This window comes from Dromiciops gliroides, chromosome 6, assembly GCF_019393635.1.
Source record: "Dromiciops gliroides isolate mDroGli1 chromosome 6, mDroGli1.pri, whole genome shotgun sequence".
Lineage (NCBI taxonomy): Eukaryota > Metazoa > Chordata > Mammalia > Microbiotheria > Microbiotheriidae > Dromiciops > Dromiciops gliroides.
The window spans coordinates 160,148,171-160,172,593 of NC_057866.1; the positions used below are offsets into that span (position 1 = coordinate 160,148,171).

Below are 24,423 nucleotides of genomic sequence, written 5' to 3' on the forward strand. Positions count from 1 at the left end.
CAGTTGGTATTCATCACCTTCCTAAGGAACCAGCTATCTGGCAGCAGGCCGATGAAGAGAATATTATGGAGCCTTGGCCAAATATACCATAGCTCAAAAACATACCTCCAGGTCTTGCGTGAGCTGATGATGAGTGAGATGAGCAGAACCAGAAGAACATTGTACACAGTATCATCAACATTGAGTGTTGATCTACTGTGATGGACTATATTCTTCTCACCAATGCAATGATACAGAAGAGTTCCAGGGAACTCATGATAGAAGAGGATCTCCAAATCCAAGGAAAAAAAAAAAGAACTGTGGAGTATAGATGCTGAGTGAACCATACTATTTCTTTTGTTTTTGGTGCTGTTGTTTTTTTTTCTATTTTGAGGTTTTTCATCATTGCTCTGATTTTTTCTCTTATAACAGGACTAATGCAGAAATAGGATTAATGTTATTATGTGTATATATATGTGTGTATATCTATATCTATATGTATATAGATATATAGATATAACCTATATCAGATTACCTGTTGTCTAGGGGAGGGGGGAGGGAGGGGAGGGAGGGAGAAAAATCTGAAATTGTAAAGCTTGTATAAACAAAAGTTGAGAACTATCTTTACATGTAACAGAAAAAAATAAAATACTTTATATGTAAAAAAAAAAACCAAAAACATACCTTCAGGACAGAGTGGTTCAGTTAATAACAGTTCACACTTATATGGCACTTCAAGGATTACAGAGAGCTTTACATATATCATACTACTTGACCCTTACAGCAACTAAACCTGCTTTTATACACCTGGGTACCACAGTCCCCTGTCCACCTACATCAAAGACCCAAGGATGTCTCAAGATGCTATAGGAAATGCATTCTTTTAAGACTCAGAAAGGTCCCTGTTTTCCCCTCCCTGATCACTTAGGGTGGGTCAGTCATGTTTTTCCTTCTCTTTCCCTAACTGCATGGGTAGTGTGCTTTGTGCTTATGCTGGTACCCTCTATTGAGTATGGAAATGTGGAGACTTCCTTCCTGCTCCTTTTCCATTTGTCTTTCTATCTCACATCTTCTTCCAATGAAGCAGGGGTCGGATATTCAAATTATCATAGGAAGTGGCAGCTAGGTGGGGCAGTGGATAAAGCACTGGCCCTGGATTCAGGAGGACCTGAGTTCAAATCCGGCCTCAGACACTTGACACTTACTGTGTGACCCTGGGCAAGTCACTTAACCCTCATTGCCTTACCAAAAAAAAAAAAAAGAGGAAGAATGAAAGATGAATAACAACAATTTCATCTTCCATCTTCATTCCTTAGGGACAGCAAGGTGGCCCAGTGGATAGAGAACTGGCCCTGGATTCAGAAGGACCTACATTCAAATCCGACCTCAGACACTTAACAATTACTAGCTGTGTGACCCTGGGCAAGTCACTTAACCCCAATTGCCTCATCAAATAAATATCACAGGGAAATTTTGTGAAAGATCTCTAAAAAAGGAGGGGAGACAGGCAAAGCCAGTGACTCTTCATATAAGCATTTGACCTAAGGGAAAAGATTGGCCCCATAGCTCCTAGCCATTTCAGTACTTGGGGAAAGTAGAACAAAATATACCCTCCAAACTTTTTTTTTTTAAGTGAGGCAATTAGGGTTAAGTGATTTGCCCAGGGTCACACAGCTAGTAAGTGTTCTGTGTCTGAGGCCGGATTTGAACTCAGATACTCCTGACTCCAGGGTCGGTGCTCTATCCACTGCACCACCTAGCTGCCCCTCCAAACAACTTTTAAAGAAAAATTAAGTCTGTGGGGTGAGAGACTCTGAAAAAACACCACTCTTTCAAAGAAAGACAGAGACCCCAGGACACAGTTTCCTCTAAGTGAAAATTCTGGAACAATGTAAAACCACTTATGGGGGAAGAGATCGTGTGTGTAAGGGAAGATATCCAGTAGCTTCCTATTTTAATTATTCATTCTTGCTAACTAAATGTTAAACTCATTTGTTTCTATGCTGCTAAAGGCATAGAAGTGCTATCAGTCACTGCTAAATTTTAGTGCTCTGAGACAAAGCTCTAATCAACTGAGCCTAGTTATAGCTCTGGAAATTTGCAACCCTTATTACAAAAGACCTTCAAATAAAGATGTCTGAACACAAGGATAACCATTTGGCTGTGATTCTGGTTTTCATATCCCAAATTAAGGTTTGATAGATTCAGGAAAAGAATTTTCCCTTCCAAAAAACAAACACACACCAAATCTCTGAAAAGTTACCATATTCTTTGCCTAGCAATGGCTCATTTTACCATTTTTCTGACCTATGCTCATATGGGCAAAAATAAGTATCATATTGATTGGAGATGGTGGAGATCTAGAAGCCCTAGATTATAGGATTTAGAACTGGAAGACGCCTTGGGGATCATGCACTTCAACCTTCTCATTTAAGAGAGAAGAAAGCAGGCTAAAAGAGATTGTATCATATAATCATTGAATGTTAGAATTGGAAGGGACCTCAGAAGCTATGCAGTCCAACTTACATTTGAAAAACTGCACTGTATGGCACAGTGGATCTAAAGCACTGGCCCTGAATTCAGGAGGACCTGAGTTCAAATCCAGTCTCAGACACTTGACACTTACTAGCTGTGTGACCCTGGGCAAGTCATTGCCCCACCAAAGAAAGGAAGAAAGAAAGGAAGGAAGAAAGGAAGGAAGGAAGGAAGGAAGGAAGGAAGGAAGGAAGGAAGGAAGGAAGGAAGGAAGGAAGGAAGGAAGGAAGGAAGGAAGGAAGGAAGGAAGGAAGGAAGGAAGGAAGGAAGGAAGGAAGGAAGGAAGGAAGGAAGGAAGGAAGGAAGGAAGGAAGGAAGGAAGGAAGGAAGGAAGGAAGGAAGAAAAATTGCACTGTTTTTGCTTGAAGACCTCAAGCAAGGAAGAGCCCTCTACCTCTCATTGCAACCCATTCTACTTTTAGATAGCTTGCCCAAGTGGCTTATCCAGGATTCTGGCAGAGACAGAATTCAAACTCAAATCTTCTGACTAAAATCCTATGGTTTGGGTTTGTTGTTGTTGGGTTGTTGTTTTTTTTTTCTCCACTACAATAAGCTGCCTCTTTTAAATCCAATTGAGTGCTGGGTATATAAGGAAGCTGTCTGATTTCTCTCTGCTGGAAGCCCTAAACAAAACTTAGCATTTGTTTTCTTCAATTGATTAAGCTAAGTGCATAGAAAAAAAGGAATCAAATGTGTGTAGGCGGTAATGTAGTATTTTCCACTCTCAACTGCTGGCTTATTTCCCATATTACTAGCTTAAATATAAGAATTCATGTAAATTTATAAATTAGTTTCCCATACTTGCACATGATCTCTGTAACATTGTTGACTATTGAGTTTACAGATAAATCAATGTATGTCATTAATAATTAAGTCCTTTTCTGAGGCCTCATAACAACAGGACTACTGGATTCTGGAAGGTAATGTTAGTGCTCCCCTCAGAAATACACAAAACCCCTAAAAATCATTTATTTTACTCACTATTATTGCAATGGAAACAATAACCATTAATGACTTAGCCTACCCACACTTAAGAACCTCAAAGGCGGGTTAAAAATTTGACCTTACCTTTTCTCCTTTCTTTTTCAATTTCTTTCTCTAGAATCTTTCACTTTTCTTTTTCCCTTCTTTCTTTTTTACCATCTGTCTTCTAAGACAGTGACCTTGTAAGGGAATAACAGCTTACTTGGGGGGGGGGGAGCATGAGTCTGTATTTGAAGGGAAAAAACAGTTAATAGTTGACTTGTATAAGGCATAGATGTGCTTTGAATTGTAAGAAAAAGTTACTCTGAGAGTCCCGAGGCAGCAGTTGACTCATTTTTTTTTAATGTGACCAGCTATTAAATATTGGTAAATATAGACATCAAAATGGTTCTATGACAAATATAAATTTCCTAATTATAGACAAATATTTTGTTACTAATCAAAAACTAAAGGACTCATGGAACCCAGATATATAAGAAAAGATAGTTTTCAGAAGAGCATCAGTAAAGCTTGAAACTGGAAGTGATGAATACTACAGTTGCACTTGAGGAGTAAGTTCAAGCTGAGCAGAGGAATAGCCCCAGATCTTCACCAAATCACTGAAGTCACTGATCAGCTCAATTATTTTTTTTTAAAGCACAGCATGAATCAATTTAGCAGTGGAAGCATTTGTTTAAAAAGGCTGTTATGTTCATCAAGGAACTTTTATGAACAGATCAATGTTTACAATTCTAGAGTTGTCTTTCTTTTGAGGAACATCACTATAGTGTTAGTGGTCACCTCATGCATGCATTTCATCCCTTTCCCTCTTTTTCTACTTTTTTTTCTTCCTCATTCCTTTTTCTTTCTTTTCCCTCTCTTTGCATTTGTGCCTTTTCCCTCCTTCTGTTCTTCAATCTTTCCTTTCTCTACTCTTTTCCTTTTCCTCTATCTCTCCCCCTTTCTTCTGTCTCCTTTTCTTGTCTCCCTTCTTCATCTTTGTTTCTCCTTCTCCGTCCCTGGCTTTTCTCCCTCCTTCCCTTATCTTCCTTGCTTTTCTTCAGTCTCTTCTCTTCTTCGCCTCTAGTTTCTCTACGAGCTCCCTCTTTTTGTCTCTCTTTTTTCTGCCTTTCCTCTTTTCTTCTCTCTCTCCCACACCTCCTCGCCCTCCACTTTCTCCTAGGCATTTTAAGTGCCTTAGGAGATTAAACTTGAGTTCGAATGCTGCCTTAACACCTGGGCTGAGTCACCTCAGACTCTCTGGGCCACAGTTTATTATCCTGACCAACTCTAAATCTATGAATATCATTATCAGCATCCCCCCACCTTCATCCCCGCTGATCTCCTGAGGCAGCCCTCTGCCCTCTGGGTCCATTGATTGGCACTTCCGCTTTCTCACCCCCAACCCCCGCCCCGGAAGGCCTTGGTCACGCCCCCTCGTTACACTGGCCACGCCCCTCACTGGCCTTCACCGGGCGCCTGGCCGCTTAACCTAAGCTACAGCAGCCGCAGGGGGAGGGGACAGGAAGCAGGCTCTCCTGAGGAGCCTTAGGCACGTTCAGAGCGAAGCCTTTTTGTCCCTGCGGGCTGACCGTAGCCCCGGAGAGCCGCGATTGGTCTGGTGGAGGTGCGCGCTCTGAGGCCGCTCCTGAGCGGGGGCGCGCGCGCTCTTGGCGGGAGGCGGAGGCGAGGCCACGGCTGGTCTTGGCCCGAGGAGCTTAGAGGTGAGCGGTGGAGGGCCGGGAGGATGTCTAGGCTCCCCGCGAGGCTTGAGGGACCCGTGGGGGAGGGGGCGCCGGCGTCTCTCTGAGGGAGCTCCCCGGGGTGACCCGAGCGTTTCCGGTGGTTGAGCCCTTTTCTTTTGGGGCCTCCCGCTGGACGCTTCTGTGTCCTCCGAGGTGGTGCCGGCGGCCCCTTCCCCCAAACCTACCACCACCTCCCCACGCCCCGGCACTGTATGATAAGCCACCCATTGGGGCGGCCAGGGGCCTGGTCAGCCCGGGCTCGCACAGGGCACGCCCATTGCGTGGGATAGAAGACGCAGCCCGGCCTTCCGAGCAGGAACAAGAGGGGTCTGTCTACCCTGGCCCGGCCGGGCTGGGCCTCGGGATCTCGGCTTCGGAGCCGAAAGGGGGCGTGGAGAAGGATCCCAGCAGCGCCTCACCCGGGCCCCTGAGCGCGTTAAAAATTTTTTTTTTGCTAATTATATTTCAATATACTCGGTTTCCTTTGAAATCGTACTGTATGCTTTTACAGCCATCACTCCGAGAAGGGGGGCCCGGGACCTCACAAAGTTAAGAACCGCTCCGCCCACGTCCTCCGGCCAAATGCCCCCAGCACGTCCTAGATCCTCGTGGACGACTAAGGCTCCACTCAGGAGAAGTCATAGATTGCTCAAGGGTTGGAGTTATGTTGGGAATGGGGTCCCTCGAAGGACCCCCGCTCACCCCCGCGCCTTAGAGAGGCACAGGAGATGGGGAGGCGACCTTGGAATCACTGAGACCTCGATTCTAAGTCGTGCCTCTGATAAGTCCTGTCTGCCAAGTCACCTCGCTTCTCAGTGCCTCTTCGGGACAGTTTTAAGCCGAAGGGTTGTGGGTCCACTTTCCGAGACTGAGTCTCCAGTAACACCAAGGAGAAAGCAATTGTCAAGGGGCCACGGTGTGCAGAAGTAGCACGAGGTGGTGTCGAGGGTCGGGATTGGATTCAGGAAAACCAGACTTCACATTCAGTCCCCAACTCATGCTAAGTTGGTGACAGTGGGCAGGCACTCAGCAGGTTTTCTAAGACGGAAAGTTATAGATGAATTATACAAATGCATGTTTGGTATTTCCTCCAGTAAAATCACAGGTCGAGACTGGACCCAAAATACAAAAGTGCGTAGCATAGTCAGAAGCCCCATGACCGATAAAGCTGCTGGCAGCTCCAAATTATTTCCTTGATTCGACCCCATTTTATTAGAAAGAAAAGATAGGTAAGGGATTTGGCAGTTGAAGTTAAATCTGGATTTTCTATACTGGTCCAAGTTTGAAGGTAATTATTTTTTGGTCTTATTTGTTATTTAAAAGTATTTGGTTATGCTTTTATTATGAATTTGTAGCAATACCCTGTCAGGGTATTGTTAGTTTTTTGGAGATGTTTTGTGAGTTGGGGAGGACCAGGAGAGCAGAATATTGTGTATACAGTTGGTTGATATGCATTCATTTTGCCTTTAGTTTTTAACAGTGTTTCTTACTTATAAGGCAGGGTTTATAGGGACAAGAGGGAGAATGGGAATAACAACTAGTACTATATTATAAAGTTTGTAAAGCACTTTACTTAAAATTGGGAAATTACTAGTATTAACAACAAAATGTATTAATGAAAGTTTAAATACTTTTGGAAATAGAGTACATTATATAAAGTATAATATATTTGTTATATTGTGTATTATTATTATTTTGACTCCAGCTTCAGCTCTCTTTACATTGTATCTAGCCATCCAAAGAAGCTCAAGTACTGAAAAGTTAGAGAAAACAAATTTTGTTGGCTTGAACTAGACATCTAGAGAGGCTGATTTAGTATGGAATACCTTTCAAGATTTTGACAGTTTAATTTTCAGGATCCTTCACATCTTTTATTATATTAGGTAGGACCATTTAAAAAACACTAAGAAGGGGGGCACCTGGCTGGGTGGCACAGTGGATAAAGTACTGGCCCTGGATTCAGGAGGACCTGAGTTCAAATCTAAGATCAGACACTTGTCACTTACTGGCTGTGTGATTCTGGGCAAGTCACTTAAGCCTCATCAGACTGACCCCCCCTTTTTTAAAGAGTCATTATTCAGCATTTGTTAAGTATTCTCTTACCTGGAACTAGCACTTGAGGAAGAGAGATTTGGAAGATCTGTTTGGAAGATTAAAAGACTTGGATTTTGTTAGTAGCTTTTAGAAGTGCATTGTTCAAACCTACATCACATTTGAGCTGGAGGAAAAAGAATAGATCTAACCATAACTAGTCAAAAATTATAGGATATAATAATATTTTTCATGATTATGATAATAATAATAGAGATAACATGGTAGTGTAGTGGATAGAAGAAAGCCAGCCTCAGAGTCAGGAAAACCTGAGTTCAAGTTTTGTTGTAACCCTGGCTAAATCACTTAATTTCTCAGTCCCCTAGGTTATTCTCTAAGACAGGAAGTTAAAAAAGCTTTCTCCATTGGTAGAGAGGAACTTTCTCACTGGGAGTTGCCTATATCAAAGGAATTATGAGTCAAAACTTTTTAAAAAGTTGATTTTCATAAAGGTTTTACATACAGCATCTCACTTGTTAGGTAGGTCTTATTATTGCTACATAGTTTGGGTTTTGGGGGGTGGGGGGGTGGGTTAGACCAGATCTATGATTTCACTGGTGAAGGAAACCCAGAGTGAAGAGACCATTGCAGAGCTGGCTTGGTGTGTATTTTTGGTCTTAGTTGCCTGGGGGCACAGAGAGGTTAAGTAATTTGTCCAGGATTACACAACCAGTGCGGAGGCTTGACATGTATCCCTCACTGAAGCTAACTTTCTATCCATTTACTCCACCATCCTGTGTTCTTCCGGTGTTACAGTTAAGGAAACTGAGGCTAAAAGTGATTATGTCACTTGCTTATGATCACAGGGCTATTAAAGTGTCAGAGGTAGAATTCAAGCCCATCTTTTTCTGACTCCCAAATCTAGCACTCTGTTACACAAAGCTGTAAGGGACATTGGAGAGCATCTGTTTCCAGTGCCCTGATTTCATACATAAAGGCATTGAGGCATAGTGGGTAAATAATTGACCTCTAAGTCAGAAAGCCTTAGGTTCAAGTAGTAAGTCATTTCACTTCTCAGTAGTCTCAAACAACTTTCTAAAATCAGAGATTGCAGAGAGTATATTTATCTGCATATGTGCATTAAGTTTCTTGCCTGGAGCTCCCTACATAGATGAAAATGCAGGTGTGGTTAAAAATAAAATCTTAAGAGGAAACTGAGTCCCAATAGGATTTAATAGCTGAACCTGAATTCAAAGCCCCTTAGGTCCTTTGATTCCAAATTTACTTTTTACTACATTCAAGTGGCATAATGTATATAAAGAAATCTTCAAGCTATAAAATGCTGCATAAGACATCAGTTATTATTGTTACTTTATTATACTTAAGTACCTCTCAGCTACAGACAATTTAAGTTTAAAGTAGTAGGATGAACTGGGAAAGTACTCTGGGTGACTTTTCACTTGATCAGAGAAGAGACCAGAGCTAAAGTCATCAAAAGAACTCTGCAGATCTTTCCCTCAATTCTTGATGCTCCCTTCAAACACCATCTCTGTCAACCACTATATTGGATTACACTTAACATTTTCCCTTCAGCTTGCTGTTGTTGAAAATGTGTTTGACCCACAACTGTATGAATTGTTCCAAGTGAAAATTTACAGATTAAATGCCTCCTAGGAAAGAGGATGGTCACTTTTCCTGCTTGAATTTTCCCCTAAGGATGTTGCTCAAAATAACACATTTTTTTTGTCTATTTTGGCCACTGTATCTTAGTACTAGCTGTTTCCTAATTTACAGTTCTCTGTCTTCTCAGTCATTTCTCAGCATTTTGCAACTACCTTTCCCACTGACTTTTTCACATTTTGCTTCCTAAATATTTAGAAAACAGCTTTTGGTATCCTACATGAAATGGCAAATAAGCCTGTTTTCCTGCCTGCCCCATCATTTTCTTTTTAAAAATCTCTGCAGGGCAGTGGTGCAATGCAGTTTGGTGAATGATGTGGTGCTAGATTTCATGCCAGCTTAAATGAAATGTGCTGGCTTTGGTTAAATAAAGCAGTTCATTTTAAACGCTAGATGGGGGGCAATTGAGATGATGGTCATGCCCATTATCTAGAGAGAAAAGTTCATAGGAACAAGTTCTGGACATAATGACTATTATAGTGATTTGCACATAGTAGGAACTTCCTAAAATGTGTGCAGTTGTTAAAAAGAATCATAAGATCTTAAAAAAGAGATCATTGGATCATTAGATCTGGAAAAAAAAACAAACCCTCAGATTATCTAGTTCAACTCCTTTATTTTACAGATAGGGAAACTGAGGCCCAGGGGGTTATGTATCTTGATGAGGATCACGAAGGTACACAGGCTCACTCTACCCCTTAAGGTTGCTCATATCACTTGCATAAGCAGTCGCCAACTTTAATCCTTGCAGCAATACTTCTAGGTCTTACCATCTGCTGTGCCATCATATTCTAAGGTCTTCGGGGCCTTATCTTCTCTGCTTGCTATGCCCTCCAGACCTGTAGGAACTGGTGTCTGACTTTCTGTTGTATCCTAAGGACACTTGCGTGTGCCCTGTTCTGTCTGTATACTTAGAACTTTTAGGCCTATCCATCTACCCTGTGGCTGAAATATCATGAGTGTCATCTCTTCCCATTAGTATGTGAGCTCCTTGTGGGAATATACTGTCTTGCTTTTCTATTTGTATCTCCAGAGCTGAGTATATAATTAGTGCCTCATATATCCTCTTTCATTTCACTCACTCTAGTGTAAGAGGGTTGTTCTACATGATCTCTGTGAACCTATAACTTTGAACTGAGATTTGAATCCACATCATCTTATTCCAGATGCCCAGATCCCCTTGTGGTTACAGAATTCAGAAATTTGGTCTTCATAAACTAATGTCAGCTTTATACAGTTTAGAAGATAATTTTAAATTACTTAAACCTGCCAATGAAAGAAATAGTGTCATTTAAAAATTTACCTATATAAACTGATCATTGCCAAGCTAGCAGATAACAGTAATAACTTAAAAAACATAATAAAGATCAATGTGAAAATATATCAGTCTGCTTAAAATTAAAGATCAGTGTATTTGAGAATAGCAGCCTTCTAAGAACTGATTTTTTTTACTATTTAGTTCATTAAATATTTGCCTATTATATGTCTAATATGCTGGGTGCTTTAAGCAATAAAAGATAACTTAATTGTTGTCCCTACCTTTATGGAGCTTACATAGATTTTTGGAGGGATACCAAATATACACATGTTAAAAAATTGAGAACAACGTAAGACACTCTACAGTGAAATGAAAAGGTTGAACATAATACAATTCCATACTATGTGGTAAAGATAGTTTTACAATAGTTATGAAAGGAAATCTTATTATTGACTGAAGTTACAAGGGAAGACATCATGGGGAATAAAGTAGTGCTTGAGGTAATCAGCAGGCATTTATTAAGCATCTACTGTGTTCCGTTTAGCACTCAAGGCACTGGCACCAAAAAAAAAAAAAAGGTTTTTGTTCTTACAGAGCTTGCATTTTATAGGGGGAGACAATATAAACACCTCTAGGCTTATAAAGATACATATATGTTTATAGTTATACATGTATAAGATCAGGTAATTGTGGGCACAAGAAGAGACAGGCTTTGTAGGATTTTTATTCATGGTACTTCTTAAGAATTGCTGGAACCTTTTCTAAATCTATTGATCATTGTCTCTACAAATTCATCTTCTGGAAAGATCAGATCGACTCTGAATTTAAAGCTCCTCTTGGGCCCCTTGGGTCCCTTTATCCCTTTGATTGGAGAGGGTAGAGGATGGACAGAGAGTTCCTTCTAGATCCTCTGTTTAAGGAGGGGAGCCCAGAGCAAAACACTTCAATATTTCTCACCTGGCTACAGGACTTTCAGCTTCTTTTTGTGTATTTATCCCATTTAGATTGTGAGGTCCTTGAGAGCAGAGATTGTCTTTTGCCTTTTTTTGTATTTCCAGAGTTTAGCATGATGCTTGGCACATAGTAGATGCTTAGTAAATGTTTAATGACTATGTTAGCAGTTGGCTAAGTGATAAATAAATTCAAGTTTTCTGACCTTGCTGCTAACTTAAAACCATAAGTTAAGGTTCTTAATATTACACATCTAATTCAGTCATGTATTTTAGTGTCTTCAAAGTGTGCAAGGAGTGTCATCTCTTATATTTAGGGATACTGAGGCACAGTGAAGTTATTCCTTGGCCATTTCATTTTTTGTTGAATCTCAGGATTTGAAGGCAAACTCCCTAAAGTGATATGCTTTATCACTGTCTTTTAGAGAAGGTGTCTAGCTTGTTTTGCTACAGAACATCAATTATCCTGGGCTTAAAGTAAAGGAGTTTGTACAATGGTTTCTTTTGTTATTTTTGTTTTATTCATTAAAATGGATGAACACACACAAAATCATCTTCATTGGTCCTAAATGTTCTGTTAGAATTTTTTTTAAAGTTTCTTCCCTGTACTTAGTACAGCTTCAGTATAATTTTCATACTGCGTGAACCTGCTGGGTATTGTTTCCAGTTGTTCTTGTAATATACTTTGAATTATCAAATGAAACTATTTTCATGACACCAAAATGGAATTGGTTAAACTGTGAAATGTGGACAATTTGATATTTCATTTTTCTTTACAAGGCCCCTTCTCCCTTTTGTTTTTTCAGTCTCTTGTTAACAGAATATAAAATTGAAGAATGGCTTTTTAAGTTTTTTTCCCTCTTATGAAATCAGGCTGGCTTACAGGTCTCCCTCTGAGCTGGAGAAGGAAATGGCAAACCACTCCAGTATCTTTGCCAGGCAAACCCCAAATGGGGTAACAAAGAGTTGGAGATGACTGAAACAACTGAACAACAAACTCTTAAGAGAAACTTAATTTAATGAGATGATTGCCATTCTTATTGATCTACTCTTGCCATATATAAAAGCTGTAATACTTAATATTACAAGCTTTTGAAAAACAGGAATGGATTTTATTTATCTTTGTAGTCTACATTGTCTTACATATGATAAGTCCTCAGAAAATATTTGAATGAAAAAAAAAACCCTAACATTTATTGATTGCCTACAATGGGCTAAGCTCTTGAGGATACAAATAGAAAAGCAAGACTGTCTCTCAAGGAACTTACATTTTAATAAGGGATACAACACATTTAGGAAAGTGGGGACCAGGAAAGGGAAATCTGGCCTTGAGAGTCAGAGATTGTGACTGGAGCCATAGAACAGTCTGATGTTAGGCCAATACTAGGAAGGTCTAGTACCAGTGGCAACACTGTACTGATTAGGGAAAGAGTTTACTGGTGTAGCAGGCAGCGAGGTAACTGTGCTGGTTAGGTGCCATTTCTAGGTAGATAACTGGGTGGACCAGTTAAACTCAGATGACTTTTTACTCATCCACATCAGGATCACTTGCCTGGGCAAGAGTGCCAAAGCAGAGTAGATTAACTTTGCCCAGGTTGATGGAGGGCGGGAGGCAGGGAGAAAGAGGACAGGGACAAGATAGATGTTAAAATATCCTGGCAGGATGGGCTGTAGTTTTCTTGTGGATAACCTTCATTATTTTGTAAAACGAACTTATCAGTGAGTAAATTAAAAAATGTCTTCATTTCATTCTTTTTTCAAATTTTAAAAACTGTTGGAAGCATTCTTGAGGGGAGAACTTTTTTTAAAATGATATGTCGGGGCGGCTAGGTGGCACAGTGGATAAAATTTCGGCCCTGGATTCAGGAGTACCTGAGTTCAAATCCGGCCTCAGACACTTGACACTTACTAGCTGTGTGACCCTGGGCAAGTCACTTAACCCCCATTGCCCCGCAAAAAAAAAAAAAAAAATTATATGTCACTTTGCAATCTAGAAATTAGGTGGATGCTGAATTTGACCAAAACAGATTACTTTCAAAATCAGGTTTCATTTGATTCGCTTCTCAAACCTCTTTCTAAGTAGCTATTGTGAAAGAAGATGAGTTAGAGAAAAAAACGGTGAACTCTATTTTATTTGTCAATTTAATATGACAAGGGGCAGCTAGTTGGCACAGTGGATAAAGCACCGGCCCTGGAGTCAGGAGTACCTGAGTTCAAATCTGGCCTCAGACACTTAACATTTACTAGCTGTGTGACCCTGGGCAAGTCACTTAACCCCAATTGCCTCACTAAAAAAAAAAAATTAATATGACAGCTGTGCATGTAGGGGTGTTTCCCTGCCCCTCTCTTCTTTTTTTGTGATAGCCACCATTTAGACTACACTAATTTCACTAAAGTTTTGGCATAGAAACCAGAATCTTGGAATACATTGAGGACTTTACAATTATCTAGTACTTTGGCAATTTATTTCCTGTAAACAATTTATCCAGGTTTGTTTTCTCTCTTTGGTGGATGATTAACTCTTGCCTTTTTCTTTTTTGTTCTCTAAACAGGATTGCTAAAATGAGTCTACGTAAGCAAACTCCCAGTGACTTCCTAAAGCAGATCATAGGAAGACCAGTTGTGGTAAAGTTAAATTCTGGAGTTGATTACAGAGGTAACATTTTATTGGATTCACTTTTTTTTGGAGCCGTTTTTTAGAACTGTCTATAGATAGGCAAAAGAGACATTGGTTATTAACGGATTCTGTTGCCATGTATTTGGCTTTAACCATGGGGGATTTGGTACCTTGATGGTTACAATTTTTATGCTTTCGTCTAGGGCTGTATTAAGCTCAACCTTTCTTTTCTTAAACTCTTTGAGTATTAGTACCTTTAATGATTCCCACAACAGAGTGGGGATCAACTAGAGTTAAGGACTTTGGGTGTTGAGATAATGTCCTGGAATTGTCACAACAGCACCTGACCTTTAGTAATCTATTTTAAAATCAGCAAACTATCAAGTGTTCTAATAACTTCTTTTTTCCAAACAAAAAATGTTGTGACTTCTGAAGCATTCTTCAGAGATAAACGTTAGAATTCTGTAGTTCAGAACCTTAGTCCACAAAGAATTTTTTTTTAAACCATGAAAGAATGGAGTGAACACTGAACTCAGAATCAAAAGATCCGAGTTCAAGTACTGATTGTTATACTTCATAACTGTAGCCAGGGTTTGTCACTTAACCCCTCTAAGCTTCGGTTAGTTTACCATCAAAATAAAGATTAAAAATATTTGCACACAGTGTGGGTTTGAAGAAAACTGTTAACTCTGATTAGTTTAAATTAAATATGTTCAGATTTGGAGGATCACTTTCATTACTAAATTAATCAGTTTAGTTATGAATTCAGCCAAATTTGATGGACCTGCTGTTGGGGTGGGGGGATTCTTTTATATTGACAGTAGTTGCCTTCTCAGTTAAAATGAAGGCTGTTAAATGATCCAGGAAATTTGATGTAGACATTAAACATAATTCAGACGGGCAATTCTGTCTTTATTCCATACTAAGGTTTTGTTGACTTTTGGGGGGGCCCTAAATTTTCTGGTTAACTGGCTTAGTTTTTTATTTAGCATATTTAGATCCTGATTTCGTGACTTAAAATGAATAACATAGCTCAAGACTAATTGAATTTTATAGTAGGATTAATGGACTTATACTGTGTAGAGAGGCAATATGAAATGTCCATGTATTGCTTCTTAGCCATAAACTTTCAATGAGCCCAGAGAAAGTAATAGTCTTCCTGGGACTTGACTATATGGACTAATTGATTAGTGAAGGGACAGCATGTTCTGTATGTTCTGGCAGTGCTGAGCGTACTTTGGGTGTGCAGGAAATAGATTGGTGAGAATAGTTTTTGCCTTTGTATAATGCTGAAGCCAAATATTGCACCATTAGAAAATATTATTGTCAACATCATTCGTGTGTGTGTGTGTGTGTGTGTGTGTGTGTGTGTGTGTGTGTGTGTGTGTGTGTGTGTGTGTGGTTGTTTGAAATGCTCTTGGCATAATAGTCTGTTCGTGGATCTGTTTAAGAAGGATTAGAAGAGGTTCCAATTCCAGCTTTCTCCACATGTAGTTTAACTGATTTCTTCATTTGGATACGTTTACTAGTTGTTGCTATGGGGAAAATTTCTTTTAATCAGAAGAGGGAAGTTTAACTATAAAATACTTTTCCTTTTCAAACAAATGTGCATAACTGGAGGTGGGAACCATTAAAAGCATGTAAACTGTGTCTAGAAAAAAGGCCCATTCATATCTGTGAAGAAGTTAAATATTCTAAAAGCAAGTGTCTTTTCTAAAACTGCACTCACTTTATTTAACAGTGTGTGATTTTAATGTTATTAGTTATAATAAAGCCCTTTTTTGGTGAAGCTTTCCATAAACAAATATGATTTTGATAAGTTGATTTCTTTAGCCTTGTGTCATTACTCCTTCACAATTTTAAAAAAGGAATCTTTTTGTTGTTATTTGGGGGACCACAGGGAGAGAATGAGGAGCATATTAACAAAGTCATGACTTTGAAACAATCTATTGACTATTGTCCATTTTTCTTTGCTTAAGAGAACTGAGTTTGACTGTTCTTGTTTCATTCTGCAGATTTTCCTGGAAAGTATCACTTTAATTTAGAGATTTTGAGTTAGATGCATACAAAATTCTATCCTGAAATGACAAACTTAAAGTAGAAAGTTGGCAGGTGAAAGTTGTGCAAAATTTATGTCACCTCAGTATGATTAAAAGAATGTACTAGAGTGGTTTCCTGGAAAGCTACTTTGGAATGCATTTAGCTACTTTTCTATAGTAGCTTTGATTTGAAAATATATTGTAACTGTAACAAAACAAAATGAGATGTGTCACAGTGCAATATGTTGCTCTGTATTCTCAAGCTGCTCCTCACTGTGAGTCACCACTTTGAGATGTTCTTTCAGTAGCACCTGCTGTCTCCTGCTCTATTATTTCAACAGATTGGGGAGACTTCCACTTAACACTGCAATAAGTTCATCTGCTGCTGTAGACATTGTGAAAGGCTGAAATAAATTAGCCAGATCGGGCTTTTTGATTGAGTGCTTAATATGAAAGACAGTACCTTTGGAATGGAGCTGTATGAGAGAATGGCCATTTGCTGCTGTGTAATTGTAGCAGCTTTCACACTTTTAGCTTTCAGAATAGGAAATTTACAGTGATTAAAAATATTCTATTACATTCCATCAAGGCTTTTAAAAAGATGAAGAATCATTGTTTTTACCTGGTGGTTGTGAATGCAAATACACTTCCATATTATATTATCTTCAGATTTTATTTACATTGGCACATAGAAAGGAATTTTAAAATTTTGCTTTGTCACTTGTATTCTCTTCAGATTTTATTTATATTGGCATATAGAGAGGATTTTAAAATTTTGCTTTGTCACTTACAGTTTGAATTTATATTAAGCCTGCAATATCCAGTGGAACAATAGAGCATTGTCATGTATATGATTTACCTTGTGATTTTCAAGCTTGATTTACTTTGTATACCATCTTTTTATCTTAATGTGTCTCTAGGTGTCCTGGCTTGCCTGGATGGTTACATGAATATAGCTCTGGAACAAACAGAAGAATATGTAAACGGACAACTAAAGAATAAGTATGGGGATGCATTTATTCGGGGAAACAATGGTAATTTTTTTTTGTACTACAACTTTGCTTCTGAAATGATTTTTCATAATTGCAATCAATATTTCTGTTTGTTGTAAATCACAGTGTAGTTTCTATTTTTATATCTATTTATAGTGAGGCATGGCGGTGAGATGTTTAATTAAGTTTGTGCTTTGATGGGTACTTTCAATTTAGAGCTAAAGGAGCCTAGATATTACCATATAGAGCAGGGGTTTCCAGTCTGAGGTATGCAGAATTTTTCAAGGGGTATGGAAATACTTGATAAATATATTATCCTATTTAAATTACCTTTTTTATTTTTATGTGCACATGCATGGTAAGCGCTTAGTTTTTTTTTTCTTTCACATCATATAGGAGAATTGGGAAGGTTGTACTGAAAACCAAGCAATACAAGGGCTAAAAAAAGGTTGGGAACTCCTGCAATATGAAGCCCCCTCATCTTATAGATATAAAAACTGAATCCGAAGATATCACACAGAAAGTTAAAGCTAAGATTAGAATCTAGATCTTTATACTCCCCGTTTCTTCTGTATGACATTTTATCTCTCAGCCTTTAAATGGCTTAAGAAAATTGTGTTTTGAAGTAGAATTTCCTTGATTCATCACTGATTTGAATAACATTGGCAGTTAACTTGTCTTAAACTGATCTTTCTCTATGATATACATCAGATTACTTTTAAGAATGCATAGATTACATAATTAGGGCATAATATGTCAGAGGGATATGACCGTAACTTAATAATGACATTCATAGCATTATATTAGTTAAAAGTATACTTGTTTTGGGGGGGGGGGTTCTTCTTTTTTTTTTTTTTGTGGGGCAATGAGGGTTAAGTGACTTGCCCAGGGTTGCAGAGCTAGTGTGTGTCAAGTGTCTGAGGCCAGATTTGAACTGAGGTACTCCTGAATCCAGGGCCCTTGCTTTATCCACTGCACCACTTAGCTGCCCCTAAAAGTATACTTGGGGAAAAAAAAATATACTTGGTGAGTTTGAAATTTAAAATCTTATATCTTATATTAAGTTGGCATCTAAATTAATAGTAGCTATTTCTTATATAAAGAAGCACTATATATATATATATATATATATATATATATATATATATATATATATATATATATATATATATATATATATATATATATATATATATATATGGAGAGAGAGAGAGAGACAGAGAGAGAGAGAGAGAGAGAGAGAGAGAGAGAAAGACCTGGGTTCAAGTCCTGTCCCTGATGCAGACTGGCCATGTGATCCTGGCCAATTCACCCTTGTGGATTAAGCTACTCTTTAAAAGTTATAGAGAAGGTACTAAACTGCATTAGTAGAGAGACTTTTCTCATCTGGGAGTTCTCTATACCAATGAAATCACAGGTCAAGTACCTGTTTCTCTATCCATTTTTTTTATATATATGCCCTGCCAATGAGAGCTTGAGTTCTGGTTTTTCTTTCCAAATATTGATTCTCTGTGGTCTTATACAAGTTGTTTATTTAAACTATTGACTCACAAACTTTGCTGTGATTCCACCCAAACTGAGTTTTGAAATAAATACTTTATAACTACTAGTACCATGTTTCTTTGTGTTAGATCTTTTGTCTTTTTCTTACTTGAAAAGAATCACAGGAGCAGCTAGGTGGCGCAGTGGATAGAGTACTGGCTATGGAGTCAGGAAGACCTGAATTCAAATTCAAATCCAGCCTCAGATACTTGACACTTACTAGCTGTGTGACCCTGGGCAAGTCACTTAACCCCCATTGCCTCACCAACAAAAAAAAAAAATTAAAGTATCACAGATGGTTATTTCTTTGTATCTTGTCTTCTCATCTCAATATCAAATTCAGAATTTCCATTGTTTTGCATCTTTTAAAAATTATTTTAGAACATTTTATGTCCCACAGATACATAATCTTTCATTTATTCCCATGTCTTTAGCTTCCTCATTTATATAAGAGCATTTATAATACTGAAGTTCTTCTTTGATGCCTCATTCTGGCATATAACTGACTCTGGGTTCAGAAAGGCTATGGTAATTGATTATAAGCTCTCACAAATCTTATGAACTGTAATGAATACAATCCTAGCAGTGAAGCAGGTTGGCTAAATGTGTGAAAAGTTCATTACTGGACACCCCATTTTGGGGAACCTGTCTGCTTTGACAAGGGGCCATGGGGGGAGTTCAAATCTGCATCAATCAAGAGAAATACCCATCAATGAAATCACACAATTTTTGAAATATTGAATAGAATTTTTGGACGACCTAAGAACAGTGCTAGGAATATAAGATTATAATTATCTCCTAATTATTTCAGTGTCCCTAGGGAGTCTTCCTCATTTAGTAGCTGGGTCCTGACATTATTTTTTCTCCATTCCTAGCCAGTCACCCTTCCTGCCCCACAACTAGCCATGAGCCCTCTCTTTGTCTCTAACTCTGAGGTGTGATTCCCTTGTCTCCTAAAGGAATCTGTAGCTTTCCCATTCACCAACCTTTTGTGGCCAGCTTACCTTGTCTGCTGACTGTGAGTTCTTTGTCAGAAGAGCAACAGAGCCATCCTCTGCTGAAAGGGAGAGTCATGCAGTTTTCTGCACATTCACTTCTGGCACAGGGAGGTGCCTTCAAAGATACCTATTTTGAACAACTTAGAATTTTTAGACTTTTGTGCTTCTTTGATCCAGATATTTAGAGCAGTTTATTTAATGACTAGTGGTGACCTGGTGTTCTAATCTTTGAGTTGAAGTCAGGGGATATGCTTTTGAAAATTAAAGGCTATAATAATACCAGCTGTTTTGTGAGTGATCTTCTTTCCTCTTCCAATACCTTCCCTTTGGGAATAGGTATAATCTCTGCTGAATTTGCTTGTGACCTTTCCCATAACCTCATTAATGGAAATTATATCCATTCTTACTAATTCATAACCCAGATGCTTCAGAACACCTTTCTTTAGGTCTTGGAGAAGAGCCAAGGTTCACTTAGTTAATCTATATGACATTTTTACCTCGAAATTTCTTAATGACCATTGTCAACAACAAACTTGACATCTCTTAAGTTGTGCCTTGAATAACAATGGACCTTTTGTGAATCTGACCAGATTTACCTAACCACCAAATTTTGGCCAATACTCACAAGTCAAGTCTTTTGGGGAGGGCAGACCGGGCAGTTGGATAGATATATTTAAGAAACAACCATTGTGTATATCATTCACTGTTGATTTCATAGCTTTTTTGGATTTAATGGAGGATACCTTTGTAAAATGGCTTTTGGACTAAGTAAGTTCATCTTTTCTATGTCACAGACCCCTTTGTAAGTCTGGAAAAAGCATAAGAACCTCTTCTCAGTATATTTTTGAGTGCATAAAACAAAACACACAAAATTATAAAGGAAGCCAAAAGTTTGTGAAAATTAAGGTGTTAATTTTTTTCCCATCCAAGTTCACAAGCCCCTTGTTCATGGATCCCACCCGGGTTGAGAATTTTAGATGATCTCTAAGGGCCCTTTCAACAGCTTCTCAGCTCAGCCCTCACAGCCATCATTAAGGCGGAGGAATCTTTGTGGAGAAGGGGCCCATTTTCTTTACTGCTAGCAACAACTTCTGACCAACTGCAACCAACATCTATCTGCCTGTCAGAAGGGAGCCTTAGGAGTGGCAGCACCCCTCAAACCATTGGTCTTCCACTCCTCAGGAAACAGCCATTCCCACCATCTGCCATTCATGGCACCATCCCACCTGGTTAAAGCAGTGAGGCACTCTAAGAGAGAAATGGGATGCAATTTGTGCCAGGCAAGTCACACTATCACCACCACCTTAATTACCATCTTCCATGGGACCCTGATGGATATAATTAAGGATATTGAACTCAGGAACCTTGGAAACAGCAATGCTTCTCAACATACCTGCTTCCAGCCTCACCCTGATAGCCATGATGGAAGGGAGAAGTACTTGGAGGTGGGAGTAGAAAGGGCCACTTTTCTCATCATCACTACCCACAACAACTTCTGACCAGTTACCACCAACAGGCCCAAGAGCTCTGAGAATAAACACACTCCCAACTACTTGTGCAGCTTCTAGCCCAGCCTCGTAGGCATCATTTGGGGAAGATGGCTCTTGTGAAAGGGCCTGTCATTCTCACCAACTACCAATCAACTGCCACACATGGGGCAGGCAAGCCCATCTGGTGGAAGCAGCAAATGGACACCCTGAGGGAGAAGCAGGAATCAGCATGTGCCAAGCAAGTCAAATCAAAACCTCCCCATGGACCCTAATAGAGATAATCCAGAACCCTGAACTCAAGAGCAACCCAGAAAAGAAAGTTCTTATCAGTAAAATCCTTGGGACCTCAAAATGGTCCAAGATCAGGATTTTATCAATGGGAAATGACATGAAAATAATAACTTTTATTACACTTAACTATGTGCCAAGCACTAATGCTAAGTGCTTCAAAAATATTATCTCATTTAATTCTCACAACAATCTTGGGAAGTAGGTACTACCATTATCCCTATTCTACAGTTGAGGAAATTGAAGCAAGCAGAAGTGACTTGCCCAGGTCCACATATCTAATAGGAAAAATTAGACGTTTAACATTGGCTTTGCTGTTGCACACTAAGGACCATAGAACCTTTCCATCTGACTTAGAACTGAAAATTTTGTTCTCTCCCTCTTAGTTTGTGAGATTCTTGAGAGCAGGGATGTCTTCTGTTTGTATCTCCATTGCATATAGTAAGGACATAATAAAAGTTTCATACATTCATTCATTCTTCCCATCAGTTGGATTTAGTTTAAAAGTGAAACAGTGAATTTGATATTTGTGTTTGTGGGGTAAGGAGGGCTAGAACAAAAGAAGTGGAAGTAGAGCAAAGGACTGAAAATACATAAGAGGGGGAAAATAGAAATGCTTTAAAGGTTACTAAATACTTCCAGCAACAGCCCTGGGAGGCCTTAAAGTTGTGATCTGCCTAAAGTCAGACCAGGTAATCACTGACAGAAACAGGCTTTAGAACCCCATTCTCTAGCTTCAAATCTAGTGTTCTTTTCAGTGTAATATTCTGTTCTTTATTCTGATGTCCCTCTAAGGTGCTGAATGTAATCATTTCAGGGATTCAGAAAACTTTCACTTTGGGGGAATCATGAACATAGTACTTTGTATTTTTGTAGAATTTATATCCCCAGTATGTTAACATGTTATTTTATCCTCTTAGCATCACTGTGAGGTAGGCCCTTATTTTATGTAAATGTCATGAGTAAGATCCAGAGCCAAAACCAGGAAGTATGGCTCAGGTCTAGAGTCATTCATAAAGTAATGTGTCCGGAAATTCATTTTATATTGTGAATCAAGTGTTCTTTTGAAATTTATTTTTTAAAGCTAGAAAAAACATTTTCTATGAAACTTGCTATTGTAATTGTTTTTAAGAACGTCCCTTTTAATCGGTTTCTATTTTCTTTTTCAGTGTTATATATAAGTACACAGAAGAGAAGAATGTGAAGATACCAGGAAAGGAATAATTTTTGTATTTTCATATATTTAAAAAAAAATTTTTTAAATTCTGTTCCTATTTTTGTTATATAAATTTTCCTGTTTTCATTATAGCTTATGCACTGACTTGGGAAGGAAGTAGAGCTGTTTCAAACATACATAAACTAATGGTTTCAGTTGTACAAAGTTCTTTCACCCTTTAATTTTTGGTAACTTTTTCATGACTGTGTCAGTGATACAAATAAAAAAAGGTGACAGATTGTTACCTACTGTTGCTGAAAATTTTTTTCTCAATTTTAAATTTCAAGTAATGAAATCTAATATGAAGATGGCTTTTTATTTTTCATACCTTTGACTGAAAGTAAAACACTTGGATGGGATTATCTTTCTAAATCAGACAATTTCAAGAAGTGTTTCCACTTGTTTTATTGCTTCTCTTCCCTCCCAGTCTACAAGTCACACAAATATAATAGTGGAAATGTCCTATAAAAATATCCAGTTTTGGTCCAAAACTTTAAAAAATGTCTATAAATTTAAACATGTAGGTGTTAAATAATTAAATTGCCAGGAAATAGGGATAGGGTGAGAGGAACAGGGTGGAGGTGGGCCAGAATTAAATAGTTTGAATCAGATGTCATGGTGGCATTTTATGAAAGGAAAGAACCAATTAGGAAAAGTATTATGCATATTAACTCTATCCAATTAAGTGAAAAATTTTTTCATTTGCTAAGACTGTCAGTGGTCATCCTTCATCTATCTACTCCCTTCTTCCCTGACACTAGTGAGATTTTTTTAGATATCCTTATATCTTCCTCAAGCAAAAATGACGTCAATGTAATCTTATTTTACCAACACAGTAGGGGACAGGCCATCCCTGCATAGTTCCCCAACAACACTTTTAATGAAAATAAAGCCTAGTGTTTCTAAACTCCTTTAGGTCTGAAATACTAAATTGTGATTTGGAAATAATCCTATATTAACCTTTTAACTTATATTTGGAAAGTAATTTTAGGGAAGTCTTTGTAATAGAAGTCTGAACTAAGTTTGATCATGGTTTTACCCAGCAGCCCTGCCTCAGACCTCTGTTTTCATGTTGCTTGGCACAAGACAGTGGTTTTAGGTAATGTGTCTCCTGCTGAGTGAGTTTTTACAATTTATTAATGAGCTTTCCAAAACTCTTTTATGCTCTGAATGGTTTTACGGTGTCTTTAGGAACAACAAATACATCTAGGCACTGGTTGAATGAGCACTAGACAATTGTGTGAATGTCATATTGGCCTTCCTCTTTCCTTCCCTTCCTTTGTCCCTCCTCTAATATAAACAGGCTCTTGGTTCCAGGAACCAGTGGTGTGATTTTTAAACAATTCCCTCCTTGCAAGATGTTGGTGGCAGGAAGCAGTAAGAGTTGTGTGGGGTTTTTTTCCTAGTTTTATTTTGTTTTAGATCAGGGAATAGTTTGAAACAATTATTTTTTAATTAATAGCAGGGGAAAGGTGAATAGAAACATTTCAGAAGGCTTTGATGAGAGCACACAGAAAATAAAACACTTTATACTATGCTTCAATAATTTATCACTTCTTGACAAGGGCTGAAAAGGGTCCAATCTGTAAGTACAAATCACCAATTTGCTCTTTTATAAATGACTTCTTTTAAGGAGAAAATGGATGTTCCTCCAAGTGGAGCGTGCATTTTCTCATTTGTTTTGTAGAATGTACAAGGCAGCCAGGTTACTGTGTTCCTTCATTCACTGAAATTAGCTGCTTCTAAAAGCAATTCCATTTTTATCTCCCACAAATCTGTAGCATCCTATTTTTGTTAACTTCCTCTCTGACCTCCTCCTTGGTATGTGTCTTTATTTCCCCCTTGCCATATCTGGATTTTAATAGATCTATAGTAGAGTGGTGTTTTCAGCCAATGGAACTACTTTTAATCAAGCTCTACTTTGGGAGATGCTACAATTTTTAGGGTAATAAAAGTACTATAATGTGCAATTGTACTGGAGCAAGTTGTCCCCTGTGAATACCTGCACATTATAGAACAGTGGAACAAAGTGTAAGTGGTAAAATTACTTTATTCTTAACTTTCAGTCTCCTAGAGGTCAATGACTGATTTTCATTTGCA

At 38.5% G+C, this 24,423-nt stretch overlaps 1 protein-coding gene across 1 annotated transcript; it reads left to right on the forward strand.

Annotated features, from left to right (window-relative positions):
• Positions 1-4,950: 4,950 nt before the first annotated feature.
• On the forward strand, positions 4,951-22,544 carry LSM6 (LSM6 homolog, U6 small nuclear RNA and mRNA degradation associated). Its single transcript, XM_043972864.1, has 4 exons — positions 4,951-5,201; positions 13,694-13,797; positions 16,718-16,831; positions 22,277-22,544. The coding sequence occupies exons 2-4, from the start codon at positions 13,704-13,706 to the stop codon at positions 22,309-22,311; spliced, it is 243 nt and encodes an 80-aa protein (XP_043828799.1). The 5' UTR covers positions 4,951-5,201; positions 13,694-13,703; the 3' UTR covers positions 22,312-22,544.
• The last annotated feature ends 1,879 nt before the right edge of the window (positions 22,545-24,423 follow it).